Source organism: Rhinatrema bivittatum, chromosome 8 (assembly GCF_901001135.1).
Source record: "Rhinatrema bivittatum chromosome 8, aRhiBiv1.1, whole genome shotgun sequence".
Taxonomy (NCBI): Eukaryota; Metazoa; Chordata; class Amphibia; order Gymnophiona; family Rhinatrematidae; genus Rhinatrema; species Rhinatrema bivittatum.
This window is the reverse complement of record NC_042622.1, coordinates 256,350,519-256,366,542: the sequence shown is the minus strand read 5'-3', so window position 1 is coordinate 256,366,542 and position 16,024 is coordinate 256,350,519. Positions and strand designations below refer to the sequence as shown.

At 49.8% G+C, this 16,024-nt stretch overlaps 1 protein-coding gene across 2 annotated transcripts in view; it reads right to left on the bottom strand.

The window, feature by feature from the left end:
* KLC2 (kinesin light chain 2) overlaps positions 1-16,024 on the bottom strand; it is a 176,585-nt gene that overhangs the window by 40,856 nt on the left and 119,705 nt on the right. For both annotated transcript variants that reach the window (XM_029614646.1, XM_029614645.1), the window contains exon 11: positions 5,132-5,199. In XM_029614646.1, the coding sequence (XP_029470506.1) occupies positions 5,132-5,199 (68 nt within the window). The remainder of the gene's footprint in view (positions 1-5,131; positions 5,200-16,024) is intronic.

Sequence of the window (16,024 nt, the reverse complement as noted above, 5' to 3'; positions counted from 1 at the left end):
CTCATCAGGATGGCCTTGATGCTACCTTAGTCTTTAAACCTCTAGAAAGAGGACCATTTCTGTCCTGAAAGGGATTATGGACAAATGACCGACAAGCTTCAGTTTTTATTATTGTTCCTCTTTTCCAAGTGGAAAAAATGTTACCCCCCGCCCCCTTCCTCCCCACCAAATTAAAAAAAAAAAAAAAAAAGGATGATTATTTATATTCCACTTTTCAGACATTTCAAAGCAGATTACATGCAGGTACTGTAGATATTTCCCTAACCCCAGATAGCTTATAATCTAAATTTTTATCTGAGGCAATGGAAGGTAAAGGAAAATTGGTTCTTACCTGCTAATTTTCGTTCCTGTAGTACCACGGATCAGTCCAGACAGTGGGTTGAGCCTCCTGTCCAGCAGATGGAGATAGAGAAAAAACTAAAGGGTATCCTATATCAGGACAGTGCTCACCCTGCATCCCTTCGGTATAAATTTTATCAAAGCAAGAAAAGGTAAAGTTAACCAGTGGAAGATCAAGCAAGTAACAACCAACATGTAATGTGAACTATCAACACGTGAAAGAACCGCTCTTACATATATATCCAGTTGAGAAAGTCTCCCGGTGACTTAAAGTTCTGATAGGAAATAACTGGATCCAAAATGCTGTTAAGAACCAAACAAAAAAGGAAAAAAACCTTCGAGCAGACGAATCAAAAAGAAACCACAGCCCGGGCAGGAGTCTGGACTGATTCGTGGTACTACAGGAACAAAAATTAGCAGGTAAGAACCAATTTTCCTTTCCCTGTACGTACCCGGATCAGTCCAGACAGTGGGATGTACCAAAGCTTCCCTGAAGAGGGTGGGATCGAGACAAACCCGCTCGAAGCACCTGCCTGCCAAAGGAGCCAAACACTGGCGCCTGGACGTCGAGGCGATAATGACGAGCAAAAGTATGCAGAGACTTCCAAATAGCTGCCCTGCAGATTTCCTGAGGACAGACTGACTGACTCTCCGCCCAAGAAGTAGATTGCGCACACAAAGAATGGGCCTTCAAACCCTCCGGAACCGACCGGCCACAACAGATATAAGCCGACGCAATGGCCAGCTTCAGCCAGCGAGCAATGGTAGCCTTAGAGGCCTTGTTACCTCTATTTGGGCTGCTCCATAGGACAAAGCTGATCAGAGATGCGAAATTCGTTAGTAACCTGTAAGTATTGGAGTAGGACTCTCTTTACATCAAGACGCCTGAGGTCCCTGCCAGGCGTGCGTGCATGTCTTCAGGAGAAAAGGCAGGAAGCTCCACTGACTTATGTGAAAAGAAGACACGACCTTTGGAAGAAAGGATGGCACCGTCTTGAGGGAAACACCTGAGTCAGAAAAGCGGAGAAAGGGCTCCAGACAAGACAAGGCTTGGAGCTTGGACACTCTCCTGGCCGAGCAAATAGAGACCAAAAATACTGTCTTAAGAGTGAGGTCTTTAAGCGTGGCCCGCCAGAGAGGTTCGAAAGGCACCTCGCAAAGGGCTTGAAGCACCAAATTGAGGCTCCAGGAAGGACAAGTAGGCCAGACAGGTGGGTTTAAATGTTTGGCCCCTTTAAGGAAGCGAATGACATCCGGATGAGTTGCCACCGCGTAACCATCGATACACCCAAGGAGAGAACCGAAGGCCGAAACCTGCACCTACAGAGAATTGAAAGACAAACCTTTGGAGAGATCAGACTGCAGGAAGGAAAGGACCTGAGACACCGGAGCACTGCGCCTGGACTCCGGACTCAGCACATGCATTCTCAAACACTCTCCATACGCGGACGTAAGTGAGAGAGGTAGAGGTCTTCCATACCCGCAAGAGAGTGGAGATAACGTCCTCCTTATACCCTTTCTTTCTCAGGTGCCGTCGCTCAAAAGCCAGGCCGCTAGACAAAAACGATCCGCCTGATCGAAAAATACTGGTCCTTGGCGGAGCAGGTTTGGGAGGTGACAGAGACGAAGAGGACCGTCTGTTGCGAGGTTCATCAGGTCCGAACCACGGTCTCCGAGGCCATTCCAGCGCTACGAGAATGACTGGCCCATTGTGGAGTTCTATCCTTCTGAGTACCTTTCCCACCAGAGGTCAAGGTGGGAACACGTGGAGAAGAACGTCGTGAGGCGAGGGAAGAACCAGGGCATCCACCCCTACCGAGCAGTGCTCCCGTCTGCGGCTGAAGAATCTGGGAGCCTTTGCGTTGTTCAGGGTAGCCATCAGGTCGAGGTGAGAAACTCCCCACTTGCGCACCAGAAGATTCATCACCTCGTCTGACAACTCCCACTCTCCAGGGTCTAGGTATTGTCGGCTGAAGAAGTCTGCTTGCATTTTCTCCGTCCCTGAAATGTGGAAGCTGCCAGACGACTCAGGTGTCTCTTCGCCCAAGAGAGCAGCTTGCTGGCCTCCAGACCCACCAGACGACTCCTGGTGCCACCCTGGAGATTGATGTAAGCTACTGTGGTGGCATTGTCGGAGAGGACCCGCACAGCTTTGTGACAGAGCAAGGGCAGAAACGTCTTGCGTGCCAGACGGACAGTTCAGGCTTCCAGACGATTGATGTGCCATCAGGATTGCACAGGAGACCACTGTCCTTGTATAGACTGGTGCTGACACACTGCTCCCCAGCCGGAGAGGCTGGCATCCATCGTCACAACAATCCACCGGGGTGTCTGCAAAGGTACTCCTTTCAAGAGATGGGCAAGTGAAAGCCACCGCTGCATGCTGGCAATGGTAGAGTCTGAGAGCGGTAGGGGTGTTTGGAACTCCTGCGAGACCGGCTTCCAGCGGGACAGCAATGCTTTCTGTAAAGGAAGCATATGCGCAAAATCCCAAGGAACCAGATCTATGGTGGAAGCCATGGAGCCCAGGACCTGGAGATAGTCCCAGGCCGTGGGTACCGAAAGAGATAAGAGATGTTGTACCTGGTTCATGAGCTTGAGCACCCAGTGCTCGGGCAGCAGGACTTTGTCCATGCGGGTGTCAAAACAGGCTCCTAGAAATTCCAGGACCTGGGAGGGCTTGAGGTGACTCTTGGAGAAGTTGACAATCCACCCGAGGGAGGAGAGAAAAGTCACAACCCTGTCGATCGCTGCAGTGCACAGGTTCTCCGACTTGGCCCGGAAGAGTCAGTCGTCCAGGTAAGGGTGGACCAGGACTCCCTCCCGACGAAGGGAGGCCGCCACCACTATCATGACTTTGGTGAACGTACGCGGCGAGGTGGCCAGGCCAAACGGAAGCGACCGGATCTGGAAGTGGTGTCCCAGAATGGCGAAGCGGAGATACTTCTGATGGTCATGGCGGATTGGGATATGCAGGTATGTCTCATCGCTATGACCGCTCGCAGGGTCTCCATCCGAAAATGGGGCACCCAGAGAGCTCGGTTGACCCTCTTGAGGTCCAGGATTCTTTGGAAGGAGCTGTCCTTTTTGGGCACGATGAAGTAGATGGAATACTGGCTGGATCTCTGTTCCTCCAGGGGTACAGGGACTATGGCCCCGAGTTCCTGTAGCCTGTCCAGAGTCTGGCACACCACTGGACGTTTCCGAGAGCCGCAGGGAGAGATTAGAAAGCAGTCGGGGAGTTCCCGAGCAAAGTCTAACACTTAGCCATTAGCGATCACATCAAGGACCCACTGATCTGACGTGATGTTGGCCCATTCCTTGAAAAAAAGGAACAGACGTCCACCTAAAGCGGGAGCGGAGGAATTGGCCGGCCACATTTCACTGGGAGGACTTTGAGGTGGAACCGGAAGGGTTCATATCCCGGAACGGCTGTCGGCCACGAAAGGAATGAGACCAAGACTGGGATCTAGTGGAGGTGGGTCTTTGGGTTGTACCTGCGCTGACCCCTGAACCAAGAGCGCGAAGGAAAAAAGGATTTGGATTGCCGAGGGCGGTCCTCCGGCAGCTTATGCACCTTATTGTCCCCAAGAGATTTAATAAGCTGCTCCAGGTCCTACCCAAAGAGCAACTTACCCTTGAATGGGAGAGTGCCCAACTGTGATTTAGAAGATGAGTCCACTGCCCAATTACGAAGCCAGAGGAGACGTCTAGCGGACACCGCTGAAACCACAGCTCTGGCCTGCACCCTGAGAAGATCGTAGAGGGCATCCGCCCCATACGCAATGGCGCCTTCTAGCCACTCTGCCTTTTCCGCCTCTGCAGACGGGAGGTCCTGCTGAGTAATTGTTGAATCCACCTAAGGCTTGTCTGCTGCATGAGACTGTTACAGACTGACGCCCGGACCCCGAGCGCTGGGACCTCAAAAATCCTTTTGAGGTAGACCTCCAATTTGCAATCCTGAAGATCTTTCAACGCAGTTGCCCCCACGACTGGGATAGTAGTGTGCTTCGTCACAGCGGAGAAAGAGGCGTCCACCTTAGTTCAGCTACCCGCTCTTTCCCCCGATGGAAGGGTTGGGTTTTTTTTTGTTTTTTTTTAAACTTGTTGGTAAAGTTGAAGAAGCAGAGGAATGAACTTCTCTGCAGCAGACCCGAGGTATGCTTCGTCTCTGGATCTGCGCAGGGGAGGGACTGGACCACCAGTCCCTAGCCAGGCAAGTCACTGGGTAGGGTTCTAGGCTGAGGATCTCAAGAGGCAAAGCCCCCACTAGGCACCCAGTAAGAGCAAGGGGCAAACACTGTTGCTTCCTACAAGAAATGAAAACTAAGAGTTTTTTGTTTTTTTTTGAAAACTGAAATTAGAAATTAAGTACTTGCTTGATCCAAATAAGACAGAAAGAGGGAGAAAGCAATCTACTGTCTAGCTGACTAGAGAGGAGCCGCATGGTCTGCCATCTGCATCTGCTGGAGATAGAGACATACAGAAGGGATGCCGGGTGAGCACTGTCCTGATATAGGATACCCTTTAGTTTTTTCTCTATCTCCATCTGCTGGACAGGAGGCTCAACCCACTGTCTGGACTGATCCGGGTATGTACAGGGAAAGTGACTTGTTTAAGGGCAGTATTGTACTCCCAGGTTCTGAAAGGCAAAACAGCAACTCAGTGACAAAAGAGCTTCTGTTAGGAGACAAAAGGAGATGCTCTCATCTTGGCCACAGCCTTATTGATTTCAGTCCTGATTGGGGCATATCTCTTCTCTGCACCACAGATGCAATGCTGTTACACTCACCTGTCCACCTTGCAGGCCTTGTACCAGCTGCCATATTCTCCATAGGGGGTGCTGTCCTTGTGAAGACCCTAGGAGGAGAGGAGAAAAATATGACCCGGTCAGATCAAGGTTAGATTTTGAAATGTGCGCACACTACCCACACATGGATGCGCCGATTTTTTAACATAAAATACGTGGGCTACGCACACATAACACGCCGGATTTTATAATCCGCGTGCGTATGTGCAGGCAGCACGCACAAGGGGGGGTAAAATTTAGCAAATTTGTGCGGCGACGAGATCGGGGCTCCCCTAGTTCCCTCCCAGTCTGCTCCAATTTAGGAACGGACTGGGAGGGAACTTTCCTACCCCCTACCCTAACCTCCCTTCCCTCCCACACCCTCCCACACCCTCTAAACCCCCACCTTTTTTTTTTTTTTTTTACCCTTTTTTACCTTTTATTCCACAAGTTACTTCAGGGCCCGACCTGAAGTAACTTGCTCGCACCGGCAGCCGCGTGAAGCTCCAGGACAGCAAGGAATGGCACTGGCCCAGCCCAGCCCGCCCCCTGAACTGCCCCGCCCATTTGTCAGGGCCCAGCACGTATGCGTATATCGCCACTTATGTGCTTGGCCGGGCCCTGCGCACACTGCGCACATTTTAAAAAGGGCCTGGCCACATGCGTAATTGGCGATTTCTACGCACGTGGCCAATTTAAAATCCAGCCGTTAGTTTACAGCAAATAGCTACAGAGCACAACAGGAAGCGGATAGTGAGCATCCATAGCTGAATCAATGGCAGATGGAATTTAACAGACAAGGCATGCTAAACTGGTGCAATGATTGTACTGCTGTGACATCCAAGGGATAATTCTCTAACTGCTCACATTGGTGCAAAGTCTATGGGTATTTATTTATTTTATTTAAAAAAGATTTATATACCGCTTTTACAATATAAAAGTTCATCAAAATGGTTTGCAAGAAAATACTCATAATACATATTAAAACAAATATAATACAAATGGAGCACATATTAAAAAAGGTCTTAAACATTGTCTATAAGGAAAAAGAAGTGGGAGGACTTTAAGTGAAAGAGACTATGAGGTAACCTGTAGGAAAATTTGTTTCTTACCTGATAATTTTCGTTCCTGTAGTACCAAGGATCAGTCCAGACTGCTGGGTTATGCCTCCCTTCCAGCATTAAGTCCCCAGCGCCAACGCAATCAAGATTTCTCAGCGATTTTGGACCCCCCCCCCCTTTCTTGACCTGCGGGGAGGGGGGCCTTAAAGAGACCGCAGCCATTTTCCTCCAGATTTGTTCTTTTAATGCATAAGGCCTACTTAGAGGCTGAGGCAGACTGGGAGAAGTCCCCCCCTCTCCCCGCCTAAGCTTTTTAAGCCCACACCGGACCAGCGGAAGGCGGGGGCTCACCTTCTTCGCCCTGCTATGGATCCGGGTGTTCCCAAGGCTGCGGACCCCTCTCCAGACACTTGCACTCAGGATATGGGAGGGGATGTAGACACCCATGTTCCAGTGGAGGGGGATGATCCTCAAATCCTTAAACTGTTCAGCAAGGATGAACTGGATCCCTTAATTCCGCATGTTTTGCAGGAATTGGAGATTCCGGCTCTGCATCCCGAGGTGGATTCCTCTCCCGGGGATGCTGTCTTAGCGGGGCTTAAGGGTCCCCCGCAAACTTTTCCATTTCACCATAAACTTTTTCAGATTGTCTCCAGGGAATGGGATTTCCCTGAGGCATCACTGAGGGTCAGCAGGGCTATGGAAAAACTGTACCCTCTACCGAGGTTCACAAGATAGACTCTGCGGTTACAGCTGTTATTAAGCATACCACTATTCCAGTGACTGGCGGAACGGCGCTGAAGGATCTTCAAGATCTTACTGAAACGCATTTTTGAAGTCTCTGCGCTCGGTGTCCGGGCCGCAGTCTGTAGCAGCCTTATGCAGAGGGCCACTCTCCGATGGGTTCAACAATTACTTACGGCCCAGGAACTTCCCCCTGAGGAGGCAGAGCAGGCTAACTGCTTGTAATCCGCGGTCGTCTACACAGCGGATGCCTTGCATAATCTTCTATGGACTTCTGCGCGCACCATGTCGTCAGCGGTTTCAGCAAGGCGGCTCTTGTGGCTATGACACTGGTCAGCGGATGCCTCCTCCAAATCTCGGTTGGGTTCCTTTCCCTTTAAGGGAAAATTGCTATTTGGGGATGAACTGGAACAACTCATTAAGGATTTGGGGGACAACAAGGTGTATAAGCTTCCTGAGAACAAGCCCAGGCAGTTTCGCTCCTTCAGAGCGTCCAGAGGCCGTTTTCAAGGTCAACGCCGTTTTCGTGCGGGGAGGGGTTCGTCCTTCGCACAGAGACAATTGCCATCCCAGTCGCAGACGTGGTCGCATTCCTTTCGAGGCAGGAGGCTTCAACGTTCGGGGGCCCCCCATTCCTTTACCCCCAATAAGCCTTCACAATGAAGGAGCACCGACCCATTCCTCCATCCCACTGATCGGGGGGCGGTTGTCCCACTTTTAGCAGGAATGGGTCAAGATAACGTCGGACCAATGGGTGCTCGATATTATAAGTCACGGATACGCTTTGGATTTTGCTCGGCTGCTTCACGATCTGTTTTTTGTGTCCCCTTGCGGTCCTCTGGCCAAGCAACAGGTGATGGTTTTAAGTGGTGTACCGCAAGGATCGGTGTTAGGACCGGTCCTGTTCAATATCTTTGTGAGCGACATTGCGGACGGGATAGAAGGTAAGGTTTGTCTTTTTGCGGATGACACTAAGATCTGCAACAGAGTGGACCCGCCGGAAGGAGTGGAGAGAATGAGACGGGATTTAAGGAAACTGGAAGAGTGGTCGAAGATATGGCAGCTGAGATTCAATGCCAAGAAGTGCAAAGTCATGCATATGGGGAGTGGAAATCCGAATGAACTGTATTCGATGGGGGGGGGAAAGGCTGATGTGCACGGAGCAGGAGAGAGACCTTGGGGTGATAGTGTCTAATGATATGAAGTCTGCGAAACAATGCGACAAGGCGATAGCAAAAGCCAGAAGAATGCTGGGCTGCATAGAGAGAGGAATATCGAGTAAGAAAAGGGAAGTGATTATCCCCTTGTACAGGTCCTTGGTGAGGCCTCACCTGGAGTACTGTATCTACAAAGAGACAAGGACAAGATGGAAGCGGTACAGAGAAGGGCGACCAGGAAGGTGGAGGGTCTTCATCGGATGACATACGAGGAGAGATTGAAGAATCTAAATATGTACTCCCTGGAGGAAAGGAGGAGCAGGGGTGATATGATTCAGACTTTCAGATACTTGAAAAACTTTAATGATCCAAAGACAACGACAAACCTTTTCCGTCGGAAACAAATCAGCAGAACCAGAGGGCACGAGCTGAGGCTCCAGGGAGGAAGACTAAGAACCAATGTCAGGAAGTATTTCTTCACGGAAAGGGTGGTGGATGCCTGGAATGCCCTTCCGGAGGAAGTGGTGAAGTCTAAAACTGTGAACGACTTCAAAGTGGCGTGGGATAAACACTGTGGATCCATCAAGTCTAGAGGGCGTGAATAAAGTGGAGGCATTCAAACACTGCACGGAGCGGCAGTAGCCACAGAGGCATTCAAACACTGCACGGAGTGGCAGTAGCCACAGAGGCATTCACGGAGCGGGATGCCAGTGGCCAGTAGTTAGTGTTCCACCTTCACGGAGCGGAAGGATGGAGGGCTGCTATCTCCAAAAAAAAAACAAAACAAAAAACAAACAAAAAAATAAAAACAGGGGTGGGTAAGAGTATGGGGCAAGGGTGTGGCCTGCTTGTTACAGCAGTTGCTACCCCTAATTGAGCTGGATGTCACTTGGATGCAGATACGGCACTGCTCTCTAAGTTGGTGGTGGGGTGGAGGGGAATTAGGGCTGGAGGGTACTGGAAGCCAACAGTAACAGGTGGGAGAGAGAAAAAGGGGGAAAAAAAAGGGATGAGGTGCGTAGCTTGCTGGGCAGACTGGATGGGCCATTTGGTCTTCTTCTGGCGTCATTTCTATGTTTCTATGTTTGCTCAGACTGTCTCGGTTACAGACATTGGGCGCCATGGTTCCAGTCTCGTCAACTGAGAGCAGGACCGGTCGTTACTCTGTCTACTTCATAGTCCCCAAGAAGGAAGGCACATTCAGACCGATTCTGGACCTCAAGCAGGTCAACTGGGCTTTGCGCGTGCTGCGTTTTCAGATGGAGACGCTGAGGTCGGTCATTCCGGCTGTCCACAAGGGCGAGTATTTGGCCTCTTTGGATCTAACGGAGGCTTATCTACACATTGGAATTCAGGCGCTCCATCAACGGTTTCTTCGGTTCATGATCATGGGGAAGCATTACCAGTTCTGTGCCCTGCCTTTCGGTTTGGCGACTGCCCCCAGAGTGTTTACCAAGGTGATGGTGGTAGTTGCAGCTTCCCTCCAACGCTGGGGAATTTTAGTCCATCCTTATCTGGACAATTGGCTCATCCGAGCAAAGTCGGAAGCACTTTGCAAGATAGCGGTACAGTCGGTGCTGGACCTCCTGCAGTCTTTGGGATGGATAGTAAATTTTGCCAAGAGCCATCTGGTACCATCTCAGGAGTTGGAATTTCTAGGAGCCCGGTTCAACACGGTGGCTGGCAAGGTGTTCCTCTCCCCCGTCAGCGCATGGTCAATTTAATGTCTCAAATTCAGCGCCTCCTGGCCCTTCCTTTGCCCACGGCATGAGATTATTTGTAAGTGCTTGGACATATGGCATCTACCCTGGAATTGGTTCCATGGGCTTTTGCTCATATGCGACCATTACAGAGGGCGCTGCTTTCCCGCTGGGACCCCAAGTCGGAGGACTATTCCCTGTCCTTGCCCTTGATGGAACCAGCCCGGTCCAGTCTCAGTTGGTGGTTGGTACCGGGTCATCTTCTTCAGGGGGTGGACCTGGAACCTCCACCTTGGATCATCCTTACAACCGATGCCAGTCTGACAGATTGGGGAGCAGTCTGTCAATCCAAGTCAGCACAGGGGTGGTGGTCCCCCCGACAAGCCAAGTGGTCGATCAATCGGTTGGAGACCAGGGCGGTACGTCTGGCCCTACGGCACTTTCTCCCCTTGGTCCACCGCAGGGCAGTGCAAATTCTTTCCGACAATGCGACGACGGTGGCATACATTTATTTATTTATTTGCAGTTTTTATATACCGACATTTGTTTAGTAACCTCACATCGGTTCACAGATAACAGAAACATTGCAGCTGTGCGAACTAGAACAAACATATGCAACAGTGCTTTACAAAAAACATTTACAATAATCAATAAACTTTACAACAAACTTGTTAACGAAAATATGCAACAGTGTTTTACAATAAACTTATTTAACCGGGGGGGGGGCGGGGGGGGGGAAGAGGGGTAATAGTGGAAACAATGGAAGGGAAAAATCAAATAATGGTACATAGACCGGCAAGGGGGTACAAGAAGTCGTCCGGTGGCATCCGAAGCAGATCTGTTGATGGCCTGGGCGGAACGTCACCTGAGCCGTCTCGCGGCCTCCCACATCACAGGCGTGGACAATGTTCAGGCGGATTTTCTCAGCCGACAGCAACTAGCTCCCGGAGAGTGGGAGCTGTCACCAAGGCGATGAGACTCATTATTCGTCACTGGGGAACCCTGCGCCTGGATTTAATGGCGACTCGGAACAACACCAAAGCGGCTTGTTTCTTCAGTCGAAGGAGAGAACACAGGTCGGAAGGGGTAGATGCTCTGGTGCTTCCGTGGCCTCCAGACATTCTCCTTTATGTGTTCCCCTCCTTGGCCACTGGTGGGGAAAGTTCTGAGGCGCATAGAATCCCACCAGGGACTGGTTATTCTAGTGGCCCCAGAGTGGCCAAGAAGACCGTGGTTTGCGGATCTAGTCACCCTAGCAGTCGACGGTCCATTGTGTCTGAGCCACATATCGACCCTTCTGCATCAAGGCCCCGTATCTTTCGATCAGGTGGATCGCTTTTGTCTAGTGGCTTGGCTTATGAGAGGAGACAACTCAGAAAGAAAGGTTATCCGCTTGCCGTGATTTCCACTCTTCTCAGGGATCGCAAGACCTCCACTTCCCTTGCCTATGTCAGGGTATGGAAGGTTTTTGAATCATGGTGCAGTGGGTTGAAGTGTCCCCACAACGGTCCACTATACTGCATATTCTAGCGTTTTTACAGGAGGGTTTGAAAAAGGGTCTGGCCTATAATTCTTTTCGGGTTCAGGTAGCAGCACTGGGCTGTTTGCCTGGTGAGATTGAAGGTTCTACCCTTACGCAGTATCCAGATGTTACTCGTTTTTTGCGCAGAGTCAAGCATTTACGTCCTCCAGTACGGGCTCTTTGTCCATCCTGGAGCTTGAATTTGGTTCTTCGTGGTCTCTGCGCCCCTTCGTTTGAGCCTATCAAGCGGGCCACCTCGAAGGATTTAACTCTCAAGACGTTTTTTCTCATTGCTATTTGTTCGGCGCGTCGGGTTTCCAAAATACAAGCATTGTCATGCAGGGAACCATTTCTATGGATAACGGAGTCGGGAGTATCGCCGAGGATGGTACCCTCCTTTTTGCCGAAGGTGGTCTCGTCTTTTCACGTCAACCAGTCGGTGGATTTACCCTCCTTTTCTGAGGAGGATACCCGTTCTTCTCACGGTCGCGACTTACGGCCACTGAATGTTCGAAGGATACTGTTATGATATTTGGAAGTGACAAATGATTTTCATACGTCAGATCATCTTTTCGTCTTATGGAATGGTCCGAAGAAGGGATCTAAGGCTTCCAAAACTACCATTGCTCCCTGGCTGAAGGACGCTATTGCTTCCACTTACATAGGTCATGGACATCCTGTTCCGGATGGTCTTAAGGCTCATTCTCTCTGCTCTCAGGCGGCATCATGGGTGGAAAGCCAATGTGTTTCGCCCCAGGAAATTTTTAGAGCAGCTACTTGGAAGTCCTTGCACATGTTTGCTAGACACTATCGGTTGGAGGTCTGGGATCCAACTGCAGATTCCTTTGGCAGCAGTGTGCTTCGAGCGGGACTCTCTGGGTCCCACCCCATTTAAGGCAGCTCGGGTACATCCCAGCAGTCTAGACTGATCTTGGTACATACAGGGAAAGGAAAATTAGTTTCTTACCTGATAATTTTCGTTCCTGTAGTACCAAGGATCAGTCCAGACGCCCACCCATGTAGATATCTATTTCAGAAGAGTCCGCAGGTTATGCCTCTCAATCTGCTGGAGTCAGAGAAATACTGAGGGATCGCAGGTGGCACACCAGTATATCTAGGGGGTGCTTTTCAGCTTTTCTCTGACTCCATCTGCTGGAAGGGAGGCATAACCCAGCAGTCTAGACTGATCCTGGTACGTACAGGGAATAAGGTTTACTGAGGGAACCAAATGCAATTGAGAATAAATAGGTCTTTAAACTGCATTTGAATTCTTTATGAGAGGTCGTTTGTCTTAAATTACTCTGGAATCAAGTTCCAGATATCTAAACATGCAAGCCTTATTGAATAGAATTTTATATAAGGCCCTTAGCTGTCTGCTTGGTTGATTGGTTGGAGAAAGGTGCAAAGCCAGGTTGATGAATCATTATATATTAGGGTTTTGTAAGATAGTGAGGACTTTATATTGAATTTTGTAACGGACTGGGAGCCAGTGTAGAGAGGAGACTTGGCCCAAATTTCAGAGTGAAAATATGCATGTATCCATATGCAAATCAGAAGTACATATATCCCATGAAATCTACCCATACACATTTCCACCTGCTAATTTGTGAAGATTGTTTTCCTGAGAAAAATATGTATATACGTTTGAAAATTCAGAAGTATGCATTTAAGAGCAAAACTCACTCCCAGGAATGGAGAAATTACTTACCTGATTTTGTTTTCCTTAGTGTAGACAGATGGACTCAGGACTAATGAGTTGGGTTCCCCTGCCATTAGATGGAGATGGAGTCAGGTTTCAAAGCTGACATCACCCTAGATACACCCTGTAGAGACCTCATCCCTTCAGTATTCTCTTCAAAAGCCATTGTGGACAATCTATTGACCAAACTTGATTAAAAATGGATAACTGTAGTACTCAACCAAACATAAGTGCTGAATCCCAGCAAGATTATAAATGCCCTGATCTAGGGATTGGGCGATGGCTTACTCATAACCTCTTGGAATAGATATTCATTTTACAGTCGATTCCTTGGTCCCATTCTGGGGCAGCTATGGGCGGGATGCTGAGTCCATCTGTCTACACTAAGGAAAACGAAATTATCAGGTAAGTAATTTCTCCATTTCCTATTGTGTAGCCAGAAGGACTTAGGACCAATGGGATGTACATAAGCTGCTGCCGATTGGGGCGGGAGGCTGCCCGCGGTCCAGTTAGCTGCCTGCCGTCTGATTAGCACTGCCATTGCAAAGGCTGCATCCTCTCGTGCCTGAACATCCAGGCGATAGAACCTGGAGAAGGGAGACAGCAGTCTAGCTTCTGCCCAGGATACTGCCTTAGCCCTAGTGGAATGAGCTTTAACCTGAAGGCAAGGGCTTTTCCTGCCTCTACATAGGCTCCCGTGACCACTTCCTTGATCCAGTAGCTAAGGTAGCTCATGAAGCTGATTCACCTTGTCTCCTTCCACCATGAAGAACAAACAAGTGGTCTGTCTTGCGCACTGGTTCTGAAACTTCCAGATATGTACCAAAAGCCTACAGATGTTTAAATGGTGGAGGAGGCACTATTCTCCCATGTCCTTGATCCTATCTAGGGATAGCAACGAAATAGACTGATTCAAATGAAACTCCGAGACTACCTTGGGCAAGAAGGATGGAACAGTACAAAGTTGTAACGCTCCTGGAGAGATCCAGAGAACGGTTCCCGACACGACAATGCCTATAGTTCAGAGATGTGACGAGCAAGCTTATCAACACAAACACTGTTTTCAGGGATATTAAAGCACAAGGAAAGACTGCACAGCAGCCAAAAGGTGGCCCTGTCAACAACTACAACACTAGATTAAGATTCCACAGGGGAACCGGCTACCATAGAGGTGGCCGGAGGTCCTTCACCCCTTTCAGAAAACGGGCCATGTCATGAAGAGCCAAACAGGCGGGTTCCATTCACCTCATCCCTGAAACAGGAGAGAGTCACTACCTGAACCTTCAAGGAGTTAAAGGTCAGTCTTTTATTCAAGCCGTCCTGTAAAAATTTCAGAACCAGTGGGATTCTGATTGTTCGAGGGACAACACCTCATTCCTCGCACCAGGCCTCAAGTACTTTCCAGACTTGCACATACGCCAACCCGTAAGACAGAATCAAAACAGATCCTCAAGAAGGACCGATCTTTGCTGAACCAGGTCTCTGCATGTCCACATACCATGGACGTCTGGGCCAATCTGGAGCTACTAGTAGGACTAATCCCCTGTGGCACTCAATTCTGCGAATGACCCTGCTCAGCAGGGGTCATGGAGGGAAGGTGTATAGTAGGTCCTCTTCTGGCCAGGCCTGATCAAGAGCGTTGATCCCCAGGGACTGAAGGGGGAACCTTCACATTGTGAGATGCGGCCTTCAGGTTGATGGACAGGAGGCCCCAGCGATCTACCATTAGCTGAAAGGCTTTGGCAGACAACGCCCATTCTCCTGGATCCAGACTCTCCCTGCTTAAAAAGTCTGCTCTGATGCTGTCTTTCCCTGCGATGTGGTAGGCCAAGATCATCTTTAGATGTAATTCCGCCCATTCCATAAGGAGTTCTATCTCCTGTAACACTTGCTGGCCTTGGTTCCCCCCTGGTGGCTAATGTAGGGCACTGCTGTTGCATTGTCCATCATCACATGAACTGCCGGGCCCTGGAGTATGTGGCTGAACTGTAGACACGCCAATTTGACTTCTTGGGCTTCCGATAGGTTTATGCTCCAGAGTGCCTTGGTCCAAGGTCCTTGGGCCGTCAGTTCCCGACAGTGAGCACCCCATCCTTGGAGGCTCATATCTGTCATGAGGACCAGCCAGTTCAGCAGGACCAGGGTTACACCCTTGCCCTGGTGACTTCCTACAGCCACCATGGGAGTCGAGAGCATACTTCCACCAGTAGGTGGGAGCGAATTGAACGTCTTGAGAGAGGGGGTTCCCATATGACAGCAGGGAGCGTTAAAGTGATCGCATGTGAGTCCTTGCTCACAGTACCACCTCTAGGGTTGATGCCATCAAACCAAGGACCTGCAAATAGCTCCACATCATCGGGCAAATCAAGTTCGTCAACTGACTCCCTTGGGACATCAGCTTCCTTATCCGCGTGGGTGGGAGGAAAACATTGCACTGCTTGGTGCCGAACCAGACTCCCAGATATTCCAAGGACTGGGAGGGTTTGAGACTGCTTTGGTCCATGTATAAGACTCAACCAACCTCTTGAAGCAGGGAGGTCACCCTGCTGGTCACCTGGAGACTCTCCTCCACGGGCTTCATCCGAATCATCCATTCATCTAAGTACAGGTGCACCAGGATTCCCTCTTTTCTCAGTACCACCGCTACAACCACCATAATCTTAGAAAATGTTCTGGGGCGGTAGCCAGGCCAAAGGGCAGCGTCCGGAACTGTCAAAGTTTCTAGAAACTTTTGACTGGCACTCTGAGGCCACTGAGCATGCCCAGTATAGCAAATGTTGCTTACCTGATGTAACAGGTGTTCTCACAGGACAGCAGGATGTTAGTCCTCACAAATGGGTGACATCGAGGATGGAGCCCAACCACGGAAAAACTTCTGTCAAAGTTTCTGGAACTTTGACTGGCCCCTACTGGGCATGCCCAGTACAGCACCAACTCTGCAGCCAGCAGGGGTCTCCCTTCAGTCTTGTTTGAAAGCTACAGGCAGTGCCTAAAAACGAAATAAGAAACGAAC